The 24,353-nt window shown below is 35.8% G+C and overlaps 1 protein-coding gene across 1 annotated transcript in view; it reads right to left on the bottom strand.

Annotated features, from left to right (window-relative positions):
* Window positions 1-5,101: 5,101 nt before the first annotated feature.
* Window positions 5,102-24,353, bottom strand: part of Arsj (arylsulfatase family, member J) — a 62,588-nt gene continuing 43,336 nt past the window's right edge. Inside the window, exon 2 of the mRNA XM_005386815.2 lies at window positions 5,102-7,179. Coding sequence (XP_005386872.2) covers window positions 5,814-7,179 — 1,366 coding nt within the window. The 3' untranslated portion in view covers window positions 5,102-5,813. The remainder of the gene's footprint in view (window positions 7,180-24,353) is intronic.

Here is a 24,353-nt window from a genome sequence, read left to right as displayed (position 1 = left end):
CAAAGGATGGAAAACAATCCTCCACACAACAGGAACCGAGAAGAAAGCAGGTGTAGCAATTACATTTGCAGACAATGTAAACTTCAAACTGACAACAATCAGAAGAGATAAAGAAGGGCACTACATACTTGCTAGGGGAAAACTGCAAGAGGAACAGATAAGAATCATAAAATGTATGCACCAAATATCAGAGCACCAAACTATATAAGACAAATATTAACAGACATGAACACCCATATTATTAATGATACTATTGTAATAGGGGACCCCAATACCCTTTGACACAAAGAGATAGGTCAACTGGACAAAAAATCAGCAAAGAAATAATAGATCTGAACCAAAGCTGTGAACAAATGGACTTAGTAGATGTTTACAGAGTGTTCCACCCCACAATATCAGAATACACATTTTTTCTCAGCTGCACATGGGACTTTCTCTAAAATAGACCATATTCTAGCCCATAGAACACACCTAACTAAATGGAAAAGCACTGAAATTACCCCATGCATATTATCTGACCACAGTGCAATGAAATTGGAAATTAATGACAAAAGGAACTCCAGAAAGTCCATAAACACTTGGAAGTTATACAAAAACATTCTGAAAAACCAATGGGTCACAGAAGAAACTAAAGAAGAAATTTTAAAAATACTTACAAACAATGATATTGCAAATATCACTTACCAGAATCTGTGGGATGCAATGAAAGCACTCTTTGGTGGGAAATTTATAGTGGTGAACTCACTCATAAGGAAAACAGAAAGAGAACAAGTAAATAGCCTAATGCTGCACCTCAAATGTTTAGAAAAAGAAGAACAAGTCAAGCCCAAAGCCCAAAGAAGGGAGGAGATTATAAAGATCAGGGAAGAAATAAATGCAATTAAGATGCAGAAAACCCTGCAAAACATAGATGAATCAAAGAGTTGGTTCTTTGAAAGAGTAAATAATTGATAAACCCCTAGTCAACCCTATTAAAGAAGAAAGAACAAAAATTCATGCAAGAAGGACTGAAAAGGACGAAATCACTATCTATTCTACTGAAATTCAGGAGATCATTAATACCTACTTTGAAAATCTTTACTCCCATAGTATAGAAAACTCAGAAATGGTCAGATTCCTAGATATGTACAAACTACCAAAGTTCAGTCAAGAAGATATAAAAATCCTGAACAACCCAATCTCTATTAAGGAGATTGACTATGTGATTAAAAACTTATCTACAAAGGAACACTGAAGCCCTGATGGATTCACAGCAGAATTTGACAAGAAATTCAGAGAAGATTTAATACCAACACTCCTCAAACTCTTCAATGAAATTGAAAAGGAAGCAATTCTCCCTACCTCATTTCTGGAGGCAAGTATCATACTCATACCAAAACCAGAGAAAGACCAAATGAAGAAAGAAAACTACAGACCAATCTCCCTAATGAATATAGATGCAAAGATACTCAATAAGGTACTAGCAAATAGAATGCAGGAAATTATCAAGAAAATCATACATCACAACCAAGTTGGAGTCATTCCAAGAATGCAAGGTTGGTTCAATATTCACAAATCTGTAAATGCTATATGCCATATCAATGAAGCCAAGGACAAAAACCACATGATCATCTCAATAGATGCAGAAAAAGCTTTCAACAAGGTCCAACATGCATTTATGATAAAATCTCTACAGAAAATGGAAATGGATGGTTGGTACCTTAACCTGATCAAAGCCATCCATGACAGTCCAACAGCCAACATCATTCTCAATGGACAAAAACTGAAAGCTTTTACTTTAAAATTGGGAACAAGACAAGGATGTCCACTGTCAAGACTCCTATTCAACATAGTTCTGGAAGCATTAGCCAGAGCAATTAGACAAGAGAGGGAAATAAAAGGAATAAGGACAGGAAAGGAAGAAGTAATATTATCACTATTTGCAGATGACATGATACTTTACATGAAAGACACCAAAATCTCCACAAAAGACTCCTTGAATTCATCAACAAATTCAGCAGTGTAGCTGGATAGAAAGTCAACACCCAAAAATCAATAGCATTCCTATACACAAACAACAAATAGACTGAAAGAGAAATTAAGGAAACCATACCTTTCACAATAGCATCCAAGAAACTGAAATATTTAGGGATCAATCTAACAAAAGAAGTAAAAGCTCTCTTCAATGAAAACTACAGTACTCTGAAAAAAGAGATTGAAGAGGATTTCAATAAATGCAAAAACATGCCTTGCTCCTGGATAGGAAGAGCCATCATTGTGAAAATGGCCATACTCGCAAAAATGCTGCACAGATTCAATGCCATTCCCATTGAGCTGCCATTAGCATACCTCACAGATATCGAGAAAACATGCTTTAAATTCATATGGAACCAGAAGAGACCCAGAATAGCGAAAGCAATCCTGGGCAACAAGGACAAGTCAGGTGGAATCACAATCCCTGACCTGAAATTATACTACAAAGCTATTATAATAAAATCAACTTGGCACTGACTGAAAAACAGAGCAGAGGATCACTAAAACAGACTGGAATAAACAGACAAAACCACAAAAACACTCTGCCACCTTATCTTTGCAAAGGGGCCAAACAAACTTACTGGAAGAATGATAGCCTGTTTAATAAATGGTGCTGGAAGAACTGGCTTGCCACCTGCCAAAGACTGAAAATAGACCCAAGTCTGTCACCATGCACCAAACTCAAGTCAAAATCGTTCACAGATCTCAGCATTAAAACAGAAACACTAAATGTATTGGAAGAGAAAGTAGGTAAAAACCTTGAAGACATAGGGGTAGGCAGAGAGTTCATCAACAAAAACTAAATTGCACGTGAAACACTTGAAAGAATCAACTGGGATCTCACCCTACTGAAAAGTTTCTGAACATCTATAGAAATCATCAGCAGAGTAAAAAAGAAAACCCACAAACTGGGAAAAAATTTTAGCTGACTGTCCCTCAGACAAAGGGCTTCTATCTAGAACATGTAAAGAATTAAAACATATCAGCCCCCCCCCAAATTCAAAGACCCAATCCAAAAATGGGCAGCTGAGATGAATACACACTTCTCAGATAAGGAGATACAAATGGCAAATAAATACATGAGAAAATATTCAACATCATTAGTCATTCAAGAAATGCAAATTAGAACAACACTGAGATTCCACTTTACCCCAGTAAGAATGGCTAGCATTAAGAAATCAACCAATAACAAATGCTGGCGAGGCTGTGGAGAAATAGGAACCCTTCTCCACTGCTGGTGGGAATGCAGACTGGTGAAACCACTGTGGAAATCAATTTGTAGATTCCTCAGCAAACTAGGCCTAGAGGTCCCCTTCAACCCAGCTATCCCCTGCTGGGTATTTTCCCAGAAGATCTGAAAGCATCATATCACAGCGATATATGTGCTTCCATGTTTACAGCAGCACAATCTGTAATTGCTAAATTGTGGAAACAACCCAAATGTCCATCCACTGAAGAATGGATGAAAAAATTGTGGTACTTTTATATAATGGAATATTACTCAGCTATAAAGAAAGACAAACTCGAGACTTTTACAGGGAAATGGTCACAAGTAGGGACCATACTCACAAGTGAAATAAACCAGACCTCCATGTGTAAGTAACATAGTGTCTCACTAGTGTAAGAACCTTAAAGAGTGAATAAAAATTAGAATGTATGACAGACATTGTGAAATGAAAGGAAAATGCTCAAAAAGGGCAACAGGGATGAGGGAACAGAGAAAAGAAAGAAGGGGAAATTACGTAGGTATGTATATAGAGGATAGCTAAGACAGTTGTACTACTGACTTCTATCACTTTACTGAAAGGAACAGTTAATGATTGTTTAATCAGTCTTTTACTTCTCTATTTGTTTTCCTGGGAAACCACTTTGAAGATACCAATACATAGTGCAACAACCATTGTTAATTTCCTGCCACTTTGTCTGTAACTCTGTGTTGCTTGTATTGTTCTTAATGCTATTTTGTAAATGGATGTCTTTTTGTTAATATGTTTTCCCTCTTTTATTTTTAAAATAAATTAAAGAAATTATGTGATAAAATGGTGCTATATATTCTAGAATTCTATATATTATAGAAACAAAATATGAAATTTAAAAAAAATAAATTATTTTGCTCACTTTAGTTAAAAATTTCAGTGAAACTTACAGGTTCCTTTATAGTTTTTCTGGAACTATGATGAACAGACCTTTGAGATGTAACATTTGCATATATAGGATGTTTTGCTGTCACATGGCCATGTACATCTTATTACAGTTGTAGACTCACAGGCTATGGTCCTTACTGTCTTTTACTCTTCTAACTGTGTTTGAGGAGTCTCTGCATTCAGAGGGCAAATCAACAAAAGTTCAGGGCCTGAACTTGCTCATTTATGGTCACTTGTGGCCTGTGATAAACTATATTAAAGATCATCTTTCAGTCTTCATAGTATTTGCATGTGTGAGTTCTATACTAGATTTTAACTACTGCAGACAAGATCTATATCTTTCATTTCTGTGTCTCCACTTTACCTACCATGTATAAAAGTAGGGCCATTATAAGTGTTATTAGACTTATCCTTGATTCAGTAGCCAGGTAGAAACATCTCGTTTGTAAAAGTCTCTGTTATATTACTGTGTTAGCAAACCATACCTTCAATTGTGTATTTGTCAGGATAATTACTTGCTGCAATAAATAATGTAGCTTTCTCTGGAAGTCTAGAAGCTAAAGCAGTGAAGACACACTATATTTGCTGGTGCCATAAAATAGATCATTTTAATAATTAATATACATAAATAGTTTATGGTAGAAACAATAAAGTTGTATCAACTGCACAAGCACTAAATTTCCAAGTAATCTTTAAGGAATATATTCTTAGTATTACATTCAAAATAGTAGCTGAACAATGATTACCATTTTTCTGAATAATTTCATTTTTATATTTTATAAATTTATTTTTCAATATTACAGTCATTTATGATACTACAGTGCTTGGTAATTTTAAAGAAATGGAAAAAGTTCTTGCAATTGTATGTAGAAAATAAAAATAAAATAAAGTATTTGTATAACTTTTATGAAAACAAAATATTTTTTCCATAAAAATAAATTATATATTTTATATTGAAATGTGATTTTATTAAAGTTTAGAAGCAGTTACATTCCTTTTTGGCAGTATACTTAGGCATTCTTATTTGCCTTTCCTTCATGCATGATAAAATGAGGTGCAAGTTGTTCACATGTGAGAAAAAACAGCTTATTTCCATAAGAAAGGAAATGATACATAAAGTAGAAATAATTTAAAAACCCGAGTGTCATGTGAGAAATACAAAATTCATGGAGAAAAAATACTTTTCAAGGCCATTGAGGTGACACAACCTGACCATATCAAAAGTAGTTTTGAATCCTAAGACCCTATAATGTCTATCACACTGGCTTGCTCATTGCTGGCAGGCTGAAGTCCTCTCTCATAATTTACAGTGCAGTGTTCAGTCAGTTGATGGAAGCACAGAAGGTGAGCCCCAGACTGACCACCTTTTATAAAGGACCAAGACCAGTCAACATTTCCAGTCTCCTCTGACTGTGGCTTCAAGAAGCATCACCTTTGGCACCAGGCAGACTGTTTGCATGTGGCAGCAGCGGGCTGATATCTGTGGCATGACACAACATGAATACAAGCCCAATGCTTAAGCAGTGATATTTCTCAGCCAAATTTGCTGGTTCACCTAGAAAACAGGTGAAAACTGGATTTCTGTGCAAGACTATTTAAGTAAATGTACTGAACACGTACCTAACCAGGTGTAATACCTGAATGGCAATTTGGGGATCAGAGCACTTTGGGCTGTTTCTTTTTTTTGGTCTTACTTTTCTTTTTCTTTTTTTCAGCTTTATTTTTGGTTGTCTTCTTTTTCTTGTTTTCCTCTTTGTACCATGGTCCCCATACTCCTCCATTGAGCCGAGGGTTACTCCTGGGGTCTTTGGGTGGATATCTGACAGGCACTGCGGTCTTGTTGAACTGGGAGAGCCTCTTCAGGAGCTTCTTCACAATGCCTGGATATCTGCTAGAGAGGTCCACCCTCTCGTATGGATCAGCTGTGATGTTGAAAAGCCATATGCTCTTACCAGTTGACAAGGTAATCCGTTCATTGTGCCACCTGTTTGGTCCCAGGTTGCTGAAAGCCTGAGGTGGAACCCAGTCACTGTAGCCCGGGTTTCCCGTGAGCAGCTTCCAGTGCTGCACCCTGATGGCTGACTGGATGGCTGTGTTCCAGATCCCATAGCCTGCTGCCCAGGAGCCATTTTTTGCCTTGGTATAGATGGGGTCAATGTTGTGCAAAATATCCACTCGAGGTGAACGAAAGCCTTCGCTGATGGTCTCCCAGACATCGTAACCATCGAGTTGAGTGTCTTCATCAATCTGTCCTTCAGCCAGTGAAATCAGGGTAGGGTACCAGTCAGTGATGTGCACAAGTTCCTTACATACAGTTCCCTTGTTTTTCAGAAGTGGACTGTGCACAAAGCCAACAGCCCTGATCCCCCCTTCCCAATATGTTCCTTTGCTACCTCTGAGAGGCCAATTGCTTCCTCCAGCAGTGGGCTGACCACCATTATCTGAAGAGTAAATTATAATGCTGTTGTTATAGAAACCATATGCCTTCAGGGCCAGGGTCACATTGTGGATTGCTTCATCCAAGCAGAAAAGCATGGCAGCATATCTGCGTCGATTTATGTTGATAATGGATCGGTAGTGTTCAAAGTACCTGCCTGGGGCTTGCAATGGTGAGTGGACAGCTTGGTAGGCAATATATAAAAATATAGGCTTTGTAGGGTTATGGGAAGCTAGTATTTGCTGCACTCTCTGTGTGTACATCTGTGTGGAGTATATGCCGTTGTCATGGTCCCAGGCAGCATTGTCGTTCTCATACAAGTCATAGCCACACATGCCAGGACTGTCACATTTGTAATGTGTATAATAATCACCACTGCCCAAAAGGGAACCAAAAAAGGTATCAAACCCTCTCTTGGTGGGCATGCACTCTTTCCTGTAAAACCCCAAGTGCCATTTTCCCACCATATGCGTTGAATATCCTACCTCCTTCAGCTTCTGAGGTAGGGTTGTGTTGTCCAGAGGTAAACAGTTGGGTTGGGTAGGTCTTATGATAGAATGTTGAAGGCCTGTGTGTATCTGGTACCTTAAAAAAACATAAAAATATTGTCAGGGCAGCGTCAAAGAGATACTCCACATAAAACAATGACTCCTGAATTAAATGTTTCTATAAATATAAATTAGGTAAACTTTACCCTGTTATGGCTTGTGTCTAGATGTCCCCACAAAGCCTCACGTAGTCATGAGGCTTTTTCAGAGGTGCCTGGATCTAGAGTGTGCAATGCTGGGATTAAGGGCGTGTGATTAGTAAATCAGTCCACTGGTTGGTTTGTCATAGTTTTGGCTAGGAGTCAGGGTGTGAGAGTACTTTACTGTGAATAGCCTGCAGACAACATGGGACAGAAAGAGTCTTGTCTACCCCTCGTTCCTTTTGCTGCCTTGTAGATGCCATGTGTCACCTGCCTTGGAGTCACCTGATTATGGACTGAAACCTCCACAAACTGTGAACTAAATAAAACTTCCCCCTTTAACTTTGGGTTTTGGGTATTTTATCCCAGCAATGAGAAAAGTAGCTAAGACAACCCCAAATGATGTATGACCTACCAGCATTTTCCCTTTGACTCAAAAGTTGCACTTTAATTAACTTCAATTTATTATTTGAAATTCATTTGAATACTCTAGATGAATATTTTTGGAAATAAGATTTTTCCTATTTATCTTAAAGTCTTTTTAAAGTCCAGTACTTTTAACAGAATGTATTCAAATAAATTTTAGTGTCTTAATTATATGACCCCCAACTAACAAGATCAGAGAAATGCTGTACAGAATTGGAATATTATTACCATTCATTCAATGAAGACCTCATATTAGTTTTTAAATAATTTCCTGAGATCATTTATTTCAAATTAACTCTTAAGTACAGAAAAAGCAAAATTAATACAAAAATCTCCTGGTTGATCATTAAACAATATTTTATACTTAGTGCCTAAACTTTTGCATCTTTGAGAAGAAATTGAGAAGGTTTCTGGCTACAGAATACTTATTATTGAGAAACCATTTTAGAATAGATGTTGTAGCTTGTGCTAAGAATATATTTTTCCATTAATAGCAGGAAATGAGTCCTTGGAAAAATGTCTTTGGAAAAAACAATGTTAAAAATTAACATTCACTCAACGTATAGAAAGGTTACCCTGTTTTCTTCGTTGAGATTACAAAGGACTATAATAAAAATAAGGGATAGAAGGAACACTATGGGAAACATAGGACTGTATTGGAGAAAAGGATAATAATCTCATATTTTAATGCCACTTGATGTAACACAGAAAATTTTCATTTACATGTTTTTCTGTGCCTTCTGAATCTGTTATGCTGTTATGGTTTGTATCCAAATGTTACCCCAAAGGCTTATGTGCTCCTGGGTGGGAGTGATCAGGTCCTGGGGGCTCACACTCATCAGTGGATTAGCCCACTGATGACTTCAAAGCTAAATGTGATGTTGAGAGGTGAAGCCCAGTCAGAGGCTGGGTCACTGCTGGCCTGGCCTTCTTCCTCCCTCCCTCACAGTCTGCTTCCTGTCTGCCATGCCACGAGCTGTTTCTTCTCTGTCATGTCCCTTTGCCTTGCCTCCCAGCCTTGGATCCAGCCAGCAATGGACTGAAACCTTTACAAACTGTGAGACATAAATAAACCTTTCCTCCTTTAATTTGTGAGTTTCAAGTATTGTGTCACATCAATAAAAAAGTAACTAAGACACCAACCAAAATAAAACAGTCCAAAATCTCTCAGATTCATATAGTGCAAGGTAAGTTTTACAGCTTATGTCCTGAAGGTCTATTCTGGATCCAGGTTTTTAGCTTTGCAGATTCTTTTGTGTTACACAAGTGACTAAGTAGCTAGACCCATTTAAATTTTGGATTAATTTTCATTAATCTTTGGTGTTTATTAACTTGTTAGTATTACTACATGTACTTTGACATCACCAGGTGAGCTGTACGTCAGATCCCAGTAGCCATGGGGAGTTCAAAGGCACTACTTCTCTGAGCCCTGGCATCATTTAGGAGGGAGACAGCACCTGACAACCTGTGCAGAGTAGAACTACTGGTTCTGTTGGTCCCCTCTCACCATAAGAATGCCAAAAATAGACATTGCATTTCAAGAAGAAGACGGTCGATATCAAGAGAAAAGCTCCCCGGTGTATGTGGCTTGAGAATGACTTTCACTTGACAGTAGCAACTGACTTGGAGAACAATAAGGCAATTATCCAAAATATACTATCAAATTTGGATTAACTGATTGAAGACTGATCTGGAAGACAGTTTCTGGGGCTGCACATCAGGACCTTTTCTTTGGCTTCAATTTATTGGTAAAATTTATCTATGACCTGAATATGGCAATAGAAGAGATGCCTATTATCAGGAGGAATAGCTGATATTAGAAGTGGCAGAATCAAGAGCCAAAGTGAATCTAAGTGACCTGAAAAGTTGAAACACAGGAGATTAAATATAGAAAACAAGAAATAGCTTGAAGGGAATATGTCAAAGGAATGTAGAAGCCTGAATGAAAAGGCTCTTTAGGGTCAAATCCAAGACAATTGGGCATCAGAATAAATAGAGATAGTAAAAAATTATATTCACAAGTAAAGTAGGAAATACTGAGACCATACTGATATAACTAAGTAAAAAGTGTGATATGAAATATGATACCCAGAGAGTCTCAAATTACCTCATAAAACACTTGTTAATTATGTAAGGAAAACAGAAATTGTGAAAGAAGCAACCTGAGAGACACCATTTTAATCAAGTTACCAAAGCTAGTATTATCAGTAGAGTGATAATACAAAATTGTGCAGGGCATAAAACTGAGAGGAAGGCAGTATAGTTTCTATGATGTTCCAGTCAAAAAACGTGACCTGAATTTAACCCTAAGATTCTGTCATTCAAAGGACTCTTCCAGTTTGAAATAGACTGGAGGGACACAACACTTAAATTCAATGTGTGACTCTGGGAGAACTGGGAGATGTTAAATGGAGCTTCGGGATTAAATTAAAATAGTAATTTTCATTTCCTGTTTTTGATGGCAGTTTTGTGATTCACACAGGAGAATACCCTACTTTGTAGAATATAAACAGTATTGAGGGCTGTGGATCCTCATGTTAGCAATTAACTTTCAAAATGGTTCAGGCAAAATTGCTAGTTTGCTGTAATTGTACTTTTTCTATAAACATGAGATTGTTTCAAAATTTACAAAAATGTATAAAAATAACTAAGATAAATGGAAGACATTTCAGTTTGAAAAATATCAATTGTTTAACCATTAGTTATATGAGTGTGTAAATAAATCTGAGAAGTTGGATATCTCAGATGATGAGTTTAATAAAAGAGCAAAAAATGAGAACTAAAATATTAATTATATAATATATTATATAGGCCACATGAAAATTCTGAGAATCCCATTCTGTGCTAATGAGAATGTATATAGAAAATAGTATTCAATATCTAAACCCCAGTTTATGTATATTTGTTTATGTTACACTCATGTGCTCTTAAATTAATTCATGATTATAAAACACACAAAATAGAAATTAAAATGCATGAGATAAACATTAAATATGAATAGAATCTATGACATTTCTTTTAGCAACTTAATGAATCATCTTGTGTTGCCCCAAGGTCAACGGACTCCACCCTGGATTGCACAGATGAGAACTGAAATGGCCATGGTGTAGAGGGTCGCACTGTTGCCTAGGGCTAAGATGATGATGGCTTGGACAACCATCTAGCGGTTGTGAAAATGGAAAGAAGTGGGTGGATCAAATGTATCCTTTGAATATAAATAAGATGGAGCTAAACCAGTGAGAGACAAATAGAGGAAGTGAGAAGAAAATCAAAAGATTGAGAATGATTCCCAGATTTGGAGTTTTTATTAACTTGGTGAACAGTCCAAATTATCTCTTGTTTTATTCTAGAATATAGAATTAGGGCTAATAGGTAATATTTCAAGGAGGCTGATTTTAACTCAATGCCCAAAAAGATATTTGAAGAAAGCAACAAGAAACAGTAAAAACAGGTTAGGAGATCAATTGTCAAAGATTCTGAACCACCTCCCACCAAAAAACAAAACAAAACAAAACAAATCCTTGAGCTGGAAAAGAAGTTCTAGATGACTGCTAAGATTCCTTCTGACCATATGAATCCATAGGTCACAAACAATAGCTCAGTGTTTCAATAAAGTCTTCCATAAAACTTCAGAACAACTTTACAAAAGCAAATTTGTAACATTATTTACATGTATTTGATAAAGAAATTTTTATAAGCACATCAACATATATTTAACTTTGGTTTCATAATGCAAAAAACATTTTAAATATTTTTTCACATAATATATTTTGAATCTTTGTATCATCTTGGCTAAAATAAAGAATTAATAGCTGTGAAATGGAGTAGACTTTTTTGTCATCATTTGGCTGTCTGTAAAGAAAATTTCATGGGAAAAATATGGAACCCAGCGTTGATGCCAAATTTGTTAACAGCAATGGGCATTGCTCTTTCTTCTGCCAATTTGGAGAAAAATGCTAAGTGGGCCTTTCAGCTTGGCATATGAATATATGAAGGCTTTTATAATCTTTTTGTATTAATCTGTATCAATTTGTATCACTAGGTGTTTGATGTTACAATTTATGAATTCTCATTTAAGAATATTATGTACAATACTGTTGATTTAATCTAATCACATATTTAGTGTACTCTTCTAGGTGGAATGAAGTATGAATCCTAACAGTTCTATGCAGATTTTAAAATCTAGGATGGTTAAAGAATGCAAAGTAGTGGAATATAAGTTGATTTTTTTGAAGGAAAAGAAACAGGAATAAAAGACTGCAGTTTACAGATCAAGTATCAGTAAGATATTCACAAGGCAGGAAAATGTAACTAATTTTACATATTCTGAAAGGTGTTTATTCATTCACTTCCTTCCAAAGAGACTCTTATCTCAAAGATGAATTCTATTTATAGGTCTTAATTTCATCTTTTAGCTGATTACATGTTCTGGAGGCAGGTGCAGCTCCAGGAGAGGTGTCACAAAAATACTGCCTACATTTGCATCTTGCAAACAAATGGATGACTGAATTACTCTTCTGACACTTACCCACTGACTGTGTGCTAGACACTGCTAGCTTTGGGGGTCACAAAGATGACTACAATGGGGCCTGTTATCAAGGAATTCAGTCCAGTGGAGAGAGAAGCCATTAAAGGACTTTAGCGATGGTAGGTAGTGCTACCAGCAAACAACCATAGAGTTTTACTGGAGTCTATACCAAAGTCAGGAAACCTCTCCTAAAGAAACATGCTACAGTCCTCAAGGTAACACACCCATGACATAATCAGGCACACCCAGAAATGTGCTTTACTAATTGCCTAGGCAATTAGTCAGTAGTGGCAAACTTGTGGCACTTGTGCTGCCATGGGTTGTTTGTGTCACTGAGAGCTCTAAAAGGTTCACCAACATTGATCTAGACTAACTGTCTCGGCAGGTATTGAAAGCAACTGAAAGAACATGGATGAAAGCAAGAGAATATGAATCCTGACAAAGTAACCAAAAACATACACTGGAGGAAAGATAACCGATTTAATAAATGGTGCTGGGAAAACTGGCTATCTACAAGCAGAAGATTGAATCTAGACACATATGTTACCAGGCAATGAAAACTTTTTAATTTGATATGATTACATTTGCTGATTCTTGGTACTACTTCTTGTGCAAGTGGGGTTTCATTCAGAAAGTTCTTGCCTACACCTATGACTTCAGGACTTTTATACCTATTTAATACCTGTTGTATCTTCCAGCAGGTTAAGTGTTTCTTTAACATTTAGATCTTCAACCTGTTTTGATTTTAGTTTGGTGCCTAGTAAGATATGTGCCTCTTCAGCTAGAGGTATCCATCAGATTTATCCATCTGGAGATGGAAAGGAAGTAAAATAAAAAACTGAAACCCATTAGCCTGTTACTCTTGGCTGAATTCATGAGACTGTACAAAGACATACAGAGAATATGGGCCAAAAATAAATACAATTTAGAAAAAGAGAAAAGTACTAGAAAAGATCGAGATGAAACAAGTACCATGTGAAACAGGGTAGTGGAGGAGAGCTTTAGAGATTTGACTGTATTGTGTACTACAAAGGAGCCAAGAAAAGAATTGAAAAGTATCAAGTGATTTTTGATAATCAGTATACATGAACCTAAATTATACTTTAATAGAGTGATGTGGAAAGAAGCTCAGAGTTCAGTGAGTTGAGATATGAATGAAAATGAACCAGTACAGATGGTGAGCATAGACTCTCAAGTGTTGGGACTACAAATGCTGATGTGGAGACGTGTTTATGAACCATTACTGAAGGAACATCTGGCGGGCAGAGTGCCTGCTGTATTTCAGTGGTACCTTGGCTCATGAACTTAATTCATTCCAGAATATTTTATCTTGACATGTCACCAATTCTGGGGAAGATGACTGCAGTCATGCCCATCTCCTGATGTGGAGTTTGAGAATGGATGCAAAATTTTGTGGAATGCTTCTGTTTGTGAACCAGACTGTTGACAGACAGAAGTGTTCGTGTATTAAATATGTGTAATAAAATGTGTAATTCCCATGGAGGCTGGAACTTTGTTCATTGTTATATCCACATCACCTAGAAAAATACCCGGCTCATGACAGCACATCAATAAATATTTGCTGAATGAATTAGATGTGTGTTCACAAGGAGAAGGAAAAAATTACAAGGATGTAAATTCAAATCTTTCACGATTATTTCCAGGGATAAAATAATTTTAGGAGAACAGAAACTTTTGTTGTGTGTTATATTTTATATATATATATATATATATATATATATATATATATATATAATGCATTCATGAATATAATTTAGATTACTAGATTTCAAAAACCTTACCTTATTCTATTCAGACTAATAACAGACTAATGTTATCAAGGCAACAAATTAATTTAAAATGAAAAAGATTAAATCTACCTGCCAAATTAATGTTGAAGTGTTTTTTCTAGTAAGTGCATTTACTGGGGAGACTAACTTCAGACAAGAAGAAAGGGATGGAATGAGCATCTTCTCAATGGCAAAGGAAAATGCTCCTTTCATTAAACAAGTAACTTTTAAATTCCTGCCTTTAGATAATTTTTCCTGATCAGTAGAACCTGCTGTTTTTCCTTGGAAATGCCTTGCTCATCCACAATATATTAACATTTATGGCATCAAAACTTTTTCTACATTAATTACAGTTTTTCTGTTCTCTATGGAAGCATGGCTGCAAATCACAATAGGTGATTTCTTCCTGGAAACGGTTCCCATCCAAAATGTATGTTTCTTCCTCACAGAAGGGTCTGTTCTTGGGTTCTTTTTACCACGTTCCTTTTCTTTTGCTTGCCCTTCTCCCCTCCCCTGCTTCTTTTCCTTCCCTTTCCCTTCTCCCTCTCCTCCTCCTTTTGTAGAGCTATTTCTTTGAAGATTCATACTCTAAACATGATTTAATATATAAACTACGGACTACCAAACTAAAATGAATCTTTAATTATATAATTAATGAATTCTTCATTTGTAAGAAAGAAGAAAGTTGAAAAAGAAACTTTGTGGGTGCGTTTAAAAATCACTTAAAGATTCTACTTCAAGGATATTATATATTATACATACATCCATATATGATATTACACATAAAATATATCTGCATTGCCAGCAAATATTTTTTCTTGTTATTTTCAATATTACTGCACAATATTTCGTATCACTTTTTAAAAATGTATGTGTTTCAGTCTCCTTTATTCTAAACAGAAAATACACTTATAGAAGATAGTTTAAATATTAAACTATGCCTTATACTATCACCATTGCCCAAGGGACAGATTGTATTAAGGAAAATGTCCTTACCTGAAATCCGAGTGATAATAGTTGGAATTTTCAAAGTAAGATATTGACTCCATGAGAAAAATTTAAATCTTTTGCATTACTTTGAAAATATAATCTCTCACTTTTACATGGATTGGTCCATCAAGATTTATTTATTACCCTAGAGAGAGGGCTGCCATATTGAAGAAATCCAACATATTGTTATAGTTGTGACTTTTACAAAAGAAAAATTATGAAATTTGACATTTATGTTCACCAGGTATCTTTTCTAGAAATAGCCAGTAAAAAGTTTCATTCTTGGGGCTGGGGATTTAGCTCAGAGGCACAGCGCCTGCCTGGCAAGCGCAAGGTCATGAGTTCAATTCCCGGTACTGGAAAAAAGAAAGTTTCATTCTTGAACAGAATTATTTTCTCTTAGACATTGTTAGAAAGTACTTGTCAAGTAACTGTCTTGCACCCGAAATTAGCTGTGCAGTAAGAAGGTATTTCATGCATGTGGGACACATCAGTGCTCTAGCTACAATCCATGTGAAACAGTGAATTTCAAGATGATCTAGTAGAGAAAGTGAGGCATTCTCCTCAGGGAGGGAGGGAGCCACAAATTTAGTTAGTAGAAACCCCACTTATTAAGTACCTATAGCATGCCAGGCAGTGTTCTGTGGGTGGCAGAAAAGGAAATAAGGGTTGATGACACATGTGCTATGGGAACTGTTGTGATATATTAAATATCACAAGGAGAGAATCATTTTTATGATTTAGAGAGCTGCAAGATAATGCATCTGCTTATACCTCAAGACAGCTGGGTTTATTACATTTTCTGTTTATTATTTTTAAAAGATATTTATAATTCTACATTAAGTCCAACTAAAGATAAATAAAATTATTGAGCAAAAAATTGCATTAATTTGTCTGACCAAAGCCTCAAGGATAGAGAAATTCACAGAGGCATTATTAGAATAGGATGTAGTCATCAATTAACATACTTTTTCCTAAAAGATAAATTCATAAACTTTAGTCTGACTGTGACTTTACCTTTCTATTAGTGCATTTTCTAAATTCTAAGAATGATGGTTATTGTTTTTATCCTCAGTACAATATTGAGCTATTTAAAATAGTTTAGGATTTACTACTAAAATGACCAAATTACTAACCAATTAGTGCCGATAGATAAAAATACATAATTGATATTCTACAGTCTGAAGTGTTGAACCTTGAAAGTAGCTATAACAGAAAGGGAGGAAATTTGAAAATTAAAATAGATTCCTTTCCGTAATGTTTCTTAGAGCTCATCATTTCCGTTCTGTGGTATGCACAACAGCATGGTCATAGCTGCTTTAATTTTGCATAGTATTTATTTTCTTTTAACCTTGTCCTTTATGTAGAAAAACTATGTAGGCTATTTCTTACATCCTTATTAAGACATTTTTAGTATGTTTGAAATATTTCATAGTAATAAAAATTTTAAAAGCCAGAAATGAAAAATAAGTATACTCAGAGATCTGTGGTAGATAAAACTCATTGCCTGGAAATACTTGAGGATAAAATCCACACACATACACCCCCACCTCATTCTCAGGATATCTTTATTGCAGTTACTCTCCATCCCTCAGGCTGCCATTCCTGAATATTAAAAGCAGATAGTCAGCCCTCTCTAGGAAAATAGAGATCATGTATTAGAAAAGCTCACTATATTAGAAACCAAAATGCCTGGATCTGAATCAAGCTCAGTAAATTTGAACAAGCCGCTTAACCTCAACTTAAGTTTCCTTTTGTAAAGGATATATTATTAGCAGACAATATGCTAACATCACAGGATTTGTTTCGGAAGGGGAAATATAGCATTAAATGATATAGAATACATTATAAACTGCACAAGTTTATTCAAATGCTAGTTGTAAATATTACATTTTCTCCCTTCTTTTGCCATCCTTGTCAACGATCGCTTCAACTTCTTATTCTTCCTGTTCCATTGTGCACAAATGAAGAAATTAAGACCAAATCAAAGGCAAGCACGGTACCATTGCTTGGGACTAGCTGAATGGTAACTTGCCCACTGACATTCTTCTGGTAGTTAGATTGGAATTTTCAAGAGATATTTAGCCATGGAGTTGTCTCCATCTCCCCACCAGCCTTTACTTGTCTATATGTCCATTAATATGTCTACAGATAAATGAAAAGAAGTAATTCTAAATTGCTGTAACTCCTACCAGGAAATCCAAGTTATTTTCCAGTAATTCAGTTTATTTTTACAAAATAATAAATATTGTGAATGGACACACCATTGTAAAAAGAACAGGTGTTGAATCTAATAGGGCTATTCACAGCATGCTGAGTTCTAATTGTTTATAAACAAAAACTGAACAATCTATTGGTCGTCTGAGCTAGACTTTTCATTATGAGTTTAATGTATGCATTTTGATATATTCCTGAAGTGGATATAAGTGAGCTCCCCAATTTAGATTGCTTCAATATTGTTCAGTAATGTTCAATTCATCCATCAGATTTCATGGGTAAATCTAAGATGAGATTTTCTATTTATTTTTTCTTATTGTTTGATTTTCACAATATTACCAATACTGCATCTATGACCTACTATTGACCATGGGTTTCTTGATCACTGTATCCTGGGGAGTTCCAAGTGGTGTTAAGAGGCCTTGTAAATGTGCTTTAAAGAGCTGCTTCTAGTGCCCATTATCCTTTTCCTATATCAAGGTGAATCATGTGTCCTGCAGTGCTTTGCCGGGTCCCTCCTTTCAAAATTTGTGTTATCCAAAATTGTCACCCCTTGTTCTTAAATTTTTACAACCATGAAAAGTGAGTGTTGTTTAGCTGTCTTTCTTCTAATATCTAAAACACAGCTTCTCAAAATCAGTTTAATGACATTTCGTAAAATTATAACAATATGTATACAAAAAGCACAATAATCAGCTAAAACTTATATACAGAAGCTATACCAGTGTGGTTCTTATATGTCCTATTTAGAGAAAATTATATTAGAAATACATGTATAAAAATAGATCACTCATAACAAAATGTTATTTGACCTCCTAATGGATAATTACGTTATATTATTTCCTTTATAATTTACCAGTATATCATTAGAGCTTTCAAAAGAACATAAGCTTACCAGTAACTCTGCAATCTCATTACACATCCTTTTCATTAAGCTTTTTGTTATTTTGAAGTTACTTTCCTGGAAAACTGTAGCTGAGGATTAAATGGCAAATTTACTTTCAAGGCTTCTATGTTTTTGTCTTTGCATAAAATGGGGTTAATAACCATACCATTCTCACTGAATTTCCATGAGGATTAGAAGAGTTAATATTTGTGAAGTGCTCAGAACAGTGCCTAGCACATGAAAACACAATTAGGAGAGTTATAAAATTCAGGCAAATGACACATTTTGTAGCCTAGTGATTGTTGGCAGGTCTTACCTAATAGTAATAGTCTCTAAGAAAGTACTGCGTGTCAATTTTAAATATAGTATCAAAGAAGAAGATCTAAAATTACCTGAAAATACAACTAAAATAAATCGTCCCTCCATTATGCACCTCTGTGAAGCTATAGTTTCTTTCCTATACCTCAACAGAAACAAAGACAGCAATGAGAAATCCAGTTGCCTTCAACCAGTGTAGATGAGGAAGAGACTAGCAAAAATGACAATAGTGTGATTTTTCTTACTACTTATATTTTGTTTTGCAAAATATATTTTTGTGCACTAAACATTTATATTAACATACAATCAGTTATTTGCAAATATTAAAATTTCTGTTCTAATATCTAGTATGGTATGAACCAATAGTTATAAATGATATAAGCAAATATTCTTTAGGATTTTCACATATTGCTAAGAGTACAAGAGTTCTGAACTCAAAAGTTTAAAACTGCTGATATCTGAAATTGCTGTAAATTATTCTATCATTAAAATTCTCTGAATGGATATGCCAACAAATGCAGATAAGCTGAAATTTCTCCTTTCAAATTTCAAACATTTCCCATTACCAAACCTAAAGAACAAACAATTTTATGAAAGAAGATGTAATAAATAGAACACGGATTTGGAGAAAAATATTTCAATACTGAATAAATTACTATCTTTGTAGTAGGATGCAAAAATTTTTTGTTAGCCCTTAGTGTTAGAAATATTACCATAGTCCCCCATTCTAAAATGGACATTTTTAATAACCTAATTCAAAATTGTGAAGTATTTTACAGTTATGTAATATTTACTGTGGGGTTAATGTTTGGAGTTCTCTGCTATTAATAAAATCTCACAATAAGTAAAATATGAAATATTATGTTCCTAGAGCAATTCACATGCTTCAACCTTACATTTCAAAATGATATAAAACTTTAAAAGCATCATAAGAAGGAAATTAAGCAGGAACATTGAGATGAACAGCCTGCATCAAAGATAGTTTGTCTTTATTGTACATCTATACTATAAAAGCTCAAACTTACATCCCTATCCTTCATATTATTCAGGGTTTTCACCACTTTTGTTTACTTAAGGGTGGAAGCAAAGACCCACCACTATTTGGTCTTCTTTAGTTCTATAGCAAAGTACCCCTTCCCCTTTCCCTGCTTTCCTCCCACTTTTGCGTTCATCCTTCCTTCGTTCTTCCCCAACAACATACTGCTAAAACACAAGTGAACAAGACGGAGTGCCTTATTTCAAGGAGCTTACATCCAAATAATAAGGATATAGTAAATGTACAGGTAACTTTATTTCAGTTAAGTGCTTAAATAGGGTTGATGTCAGAGTCATATGGGGATTCAGATATTTGGTCAAGGAAGTTCAAACAAATATTCTTTAAGGAAATATTGAAGATGAGAACTGAATGTGGAATAAAAAGGTCAACAAAGATTAGAAGGAACCTGTGAATTAGAAGCTAAATGATGTAAACAGGCACAATGCCAGGATTTTAAGTAGTTTAATTATACAGAAAAGAGCTGGGGATGGGGATATGGAGGAAGGGATGTGAAGGAAACGACTGGGTAGAACTGGCTAATTGGAGTGTCTGCTGACTTTGATAATTTTCACATTGTTCTGCCTTTCAGGAAACAACAGGAAGAGAGTATGCTTACTAACTATGAAAGGGAAATTAAAATTTTAAATAAAGCCTGCCAAGCATGCCCACCAAAACCAGATGGACATGTCTGGAAAAGCCTGATAGTGGGATGTTTCTTCCTTTGTGTAACCCATACTTGTTTAACTGATGGCCTTGCAATGTAACTTGAGATGTTAAAACTCCCTTAGCAACCCATGATGTCATCCAAATCTGCAATCACAACGCTCCAAATCTGCCTTTGTGCCTCCCCGCTTACTCTCTCTATAAAAGTCCTAAAACCCTGCCCAGTGAGGCTCTGACTTGTTGGGAGCGATACCAGTTAAGCCCACCAGGGTAAGTAACTGCCTCCCAAATCTTCTCAGTGCCATTTCTTATTCTGTTTGGTATTTTTCAATAACTAAACTCATGGATGGGCCAGATAATTGCTTTACTAAGAAAACTAAGCATTCATCATAACCATGATAAAGGTGCATATTACTAGTGAAGCCTAGGCTCTAGGGTATGGAAGGGAAATATGGGAGACAGGAAGTGACCCAAATATTCTGTGAAACTACAGATTTTCTCAGTAAATTGCTGACAAAGCAAATATGAATTCCTAGAACAACAGTATCAGCCTGATCTGATAAAACTTATAGAACCATTTCCTACTCAGGGTTTTCTATCACAAATGAAGAGTCAGCTTAACCCAACACACCTCTCAACTAGTTAGAAGTAAAGTTCCTTTTATCTCCATCTCTTCTAGAAATGATCTTTTCCTTTTTGGTACCACTGCAAACTGGCTCTCTGAAGGCCCTGCATGCCCCGTGGCTCTCCTCCAGTGGTGGCTTTGTTCAACACCTTCACACTGCTGAGCATAGAGCTGGGGTAGACATCAAACTTGCATTTACTATCACTTCCTAATGGTTCTTTTTCTCTTCTCTATAAACCCTAACTTTGATTCCCATGCTGTTAGACTATGTAATCTACAGCTTTTACTTGGATCTTGGTTAATTGTCACATGCTGTTCAATTTTGACCTCAGTAGTGACATGAAAAATTCTTCCAGTATCTTAGACTCTTAGTTTCCTGACTTCCCCTCTTCCTGTGATTCTGCCTTTCCAGTTACCAACTACTATGCTCATGTTGTAGAAGACTCAATCTCTACATTTATGGAAAGCATAAATCATAAGTTTAAGCACCTTATATCTAACCCCTGATTTTCTTTTCTGCAAAATATGAATCTACTGAGACTACTAATCTACTACTTTTACAAGACCCTTGGGTCTCCTTGCCAAGTTTAAACTCCATGCCCATCGTGATAATTACTTCCTGCACATGTATATCATTCTGTGTCATTCTCTCTCACTTTATCACATTCACTTAGTAAAACTTTAATTCTGCCTAAGTGCAGCTGTCTGCTGTTTTCTTAGAGAAAAATCTAAAATGATGCATACTGGTTGCTATGGTGCTCCTTCAAAATTTATATGATGGAATTCAACCCCCAAGTGTTAATTTCAAGAGATGTGTGCCTTCAGGAGGTGATTGACTTAGAGGTGGAGCACAAGAAGGAGGCAAGCGTCCTGATACAGGAGGTTGGAGCACAGTGTTCAAGCCTCCCGTCCCACTTCTGCCATGTTACAACTTAGCCAGAAGGTACCAGATTTGGTGCAGAGAGTAATCCCTTTCCAAATATTGAATCTTGACACCTTAATCTAGGACTGCTCAGCCTCTATAACTGTAAGAGATAATGTTTTATTATTTATAAATTACTTGGTCTAAGGTGTTTTGCTGGAATAGGCCTAAAGACTAATAATTTGGTTTCACTTTAAGGTCATGACCAAGTAGGACTTTTTTGGGTCGCCAACAATCCTACCCTAGTTCCCTTGTTTGTTGCCTCCTTCAGTTTCCTGGATAAACATTTTGTACCATGCTTTTCTTCTCAGACCTCTAACAACTCCTGTCTCATCTTCACTCTCAGCTGTGGAACTTGCTTCTTGTTTTGCAGAGGAAACAGAATTACTGAGCTTCTAATTTCTGTAAGAAATCATCCAAACCTACTACATATTTCTCTGTCTCTACATATATTCAATCTCCCTTTTTATGTTTATGGCCAAAATGCCCTCTCTAGTATCAGCAACTTTTTTCTCTCTAGTGAACAATTTCTAATGATTTATACATATGCTGTCTTCTATTTCATTTTACAAACCACCTCCCCTTGACTCTACTTCCCTCTTCACATACTGCCTTCCTTTTCACCTTTATGGCAAATCTCCTTTAAATACTTTTCAATGCTTGTCTCCACCCACTCCCTCCCATTCTCTCTTAAACATATCTACTACTCCACTAACAGATTGCCAGTGGTCTCCATGTTATCAAGTCCATTGGTCAGTTTTGTCTTCCTCTCACTTCATCCCTGAGAAGCCTTTAACAAGTTTCCATTGCCTCTCCTTTACGTGCTTTTTTCTCTTGGCTTTGGAATACACTCTTAGTTTTCCCCCAACCTTACTGCATGCTTTTATGGAGACGAAGATCATCCTCTCTTCAATAAACAGTGTTGGAAAAACTGGATATCCACATGCAGAAAAATGAAATTAGACCTGATTTCTTACCATGTAAAAATTACTAAAGACTTACAGGTAACACCCTAGACTATAACACTTCTAGAAGAAAGAACTCATGATCTTGGTCTGGAAAAGAAGTGTTTGGATAAGACCGCAAAAATAGACACATGCAGTTATATCAAACTGAAAGTCTGCAGAACAAAGGAAGCATTAAACACAGTGAAGAGACAATGCACAGAGTGGGAGAAAATATTTGCAAATTACATCTGCCAAGAAGTTAGTGTCTATTTCCTCATTTGATTGCTTGGCCATCTATTCCTCTATCTTGTAATTCATCCATTATTCTCAAACTTTCTCTAAAACAGAAATGAATAGTAGTTGGATTTCACATTATTTTCATTCTGAAAGTCAATCTCCATACAATCTTTAAATATATTTTAAATATTCCTTCTAAACTTAAATAATTAGTCAAGGGTAGTTGATTGAGGGAATGACATGTCAAAACTTCATTATTAGGCAGGTGCTGGCCATCAGATCCTTGACATAGTTTCCAATGTAAATAAATGCAAACTATAATGCTACAACATAAAAAAGCAATATGATCATGTAAGTATCATGGCTGATTTCATTTGGTCTTTTCCTCATTCACGTAATGTACATATATTGAGCAACTTCTACAGATGAGGCAGTTTTGGATGTTCTGAGGGACACCAGAACATATAAGAAATAAAGATCTCTGTAAAGAGGATAGCACTTGGAGAGAATGTATGCAAGCAGAAAGTTCCTCAGGTGCTCTAAAGAGGAGAAAACTAATTTTGGTTGTATGGACAGAAAGTTAAAGGATGGATGAAATGGAAAGACATCATATAGTTTATCATTTGCTGGAGTAAAGTCTGACTCTCATTCTGATTTTCCATTTTGACCAAATAGTCTGAAATATAAGTGTCACTTCAGAAGTTATTGAATGAATGAGTGCATAAAGCAGTGAAAATGCAAAGTTTATGTAGCCCATGGATCAGATTTTGACATTCAAAAGAAAAAAATAATATATCTGCTACCTTAAAAAGGAAGATATTTTCAAGTAATGGCAGCCAGCAGTGGGCCACACAAATGCACAGGGCAATTTGATCTGGCTGGGTGAAGAAGCAGTGGAGAACACTGGCAAAAACATCTATGACTCCAATAAGGAGCTACTTCACACATTTGCATTCAGGCACTTGAAGTCTGTAATTTCTGTTAGACACAACAGCTACTTAACAAATAAACAAATTGGATGAACCCATTGTCCAGTGAATCTACAATGTTAACTATTATTCTCTATAAAGTCAACCTGTTTATTTCCTGATTAACATAAGCTGAAGGAATGTCACTCACTGGGTTGTTATTTGTCCCATTCTCTACTCACTAGACTGTAAATTCTCCATAGACAAGGGCCTTTCCTCACTTGTTTATCACTTCAGTGTTGGTGCATTGCACAGTGACAAAGGGTGTGACAGGAATAGTGCAATTTATACATAAATTGATTGCCTTGCACTGAGCCACACCCTCTGATTTTTTTATTTTTAGACAGGGTTTTGCTAAGTTGCCAAGTTTGGGCTCTAACTTTTGATCTTCCTGCTTCAGCATTCCAGAATGCTGGGATTACAGGAGTGCACCACCCAATCCGGCTGATTTTTTTAAATGTATCGGTATGGCAGCAGAATGGAGAAGGTAATAACGTTATCTATTATAAATGAAAAAT

This window comes from Chinchilla lanigera, unplaced genomic scaffold, assembly GCF_000276665.1.
Source record: "Chinchilla lanigera isolate Chin_1 unplaced genomic scaffold, ChiLan1.0 scaffold00027, whole genome shotgun sequence".
NCBI classification, from domain to species: domain Eukaryota; kingdom Metazoa; phylum Chordata; class Mammalia; order Rodentia; family Chinchillidae; genus Chinchilla; species Chinchilla lanigera.
Note: the sequence above shows the minus strand (reverse complement) of the source record. Positions and strands in the feature narration are given on the sequence as shown.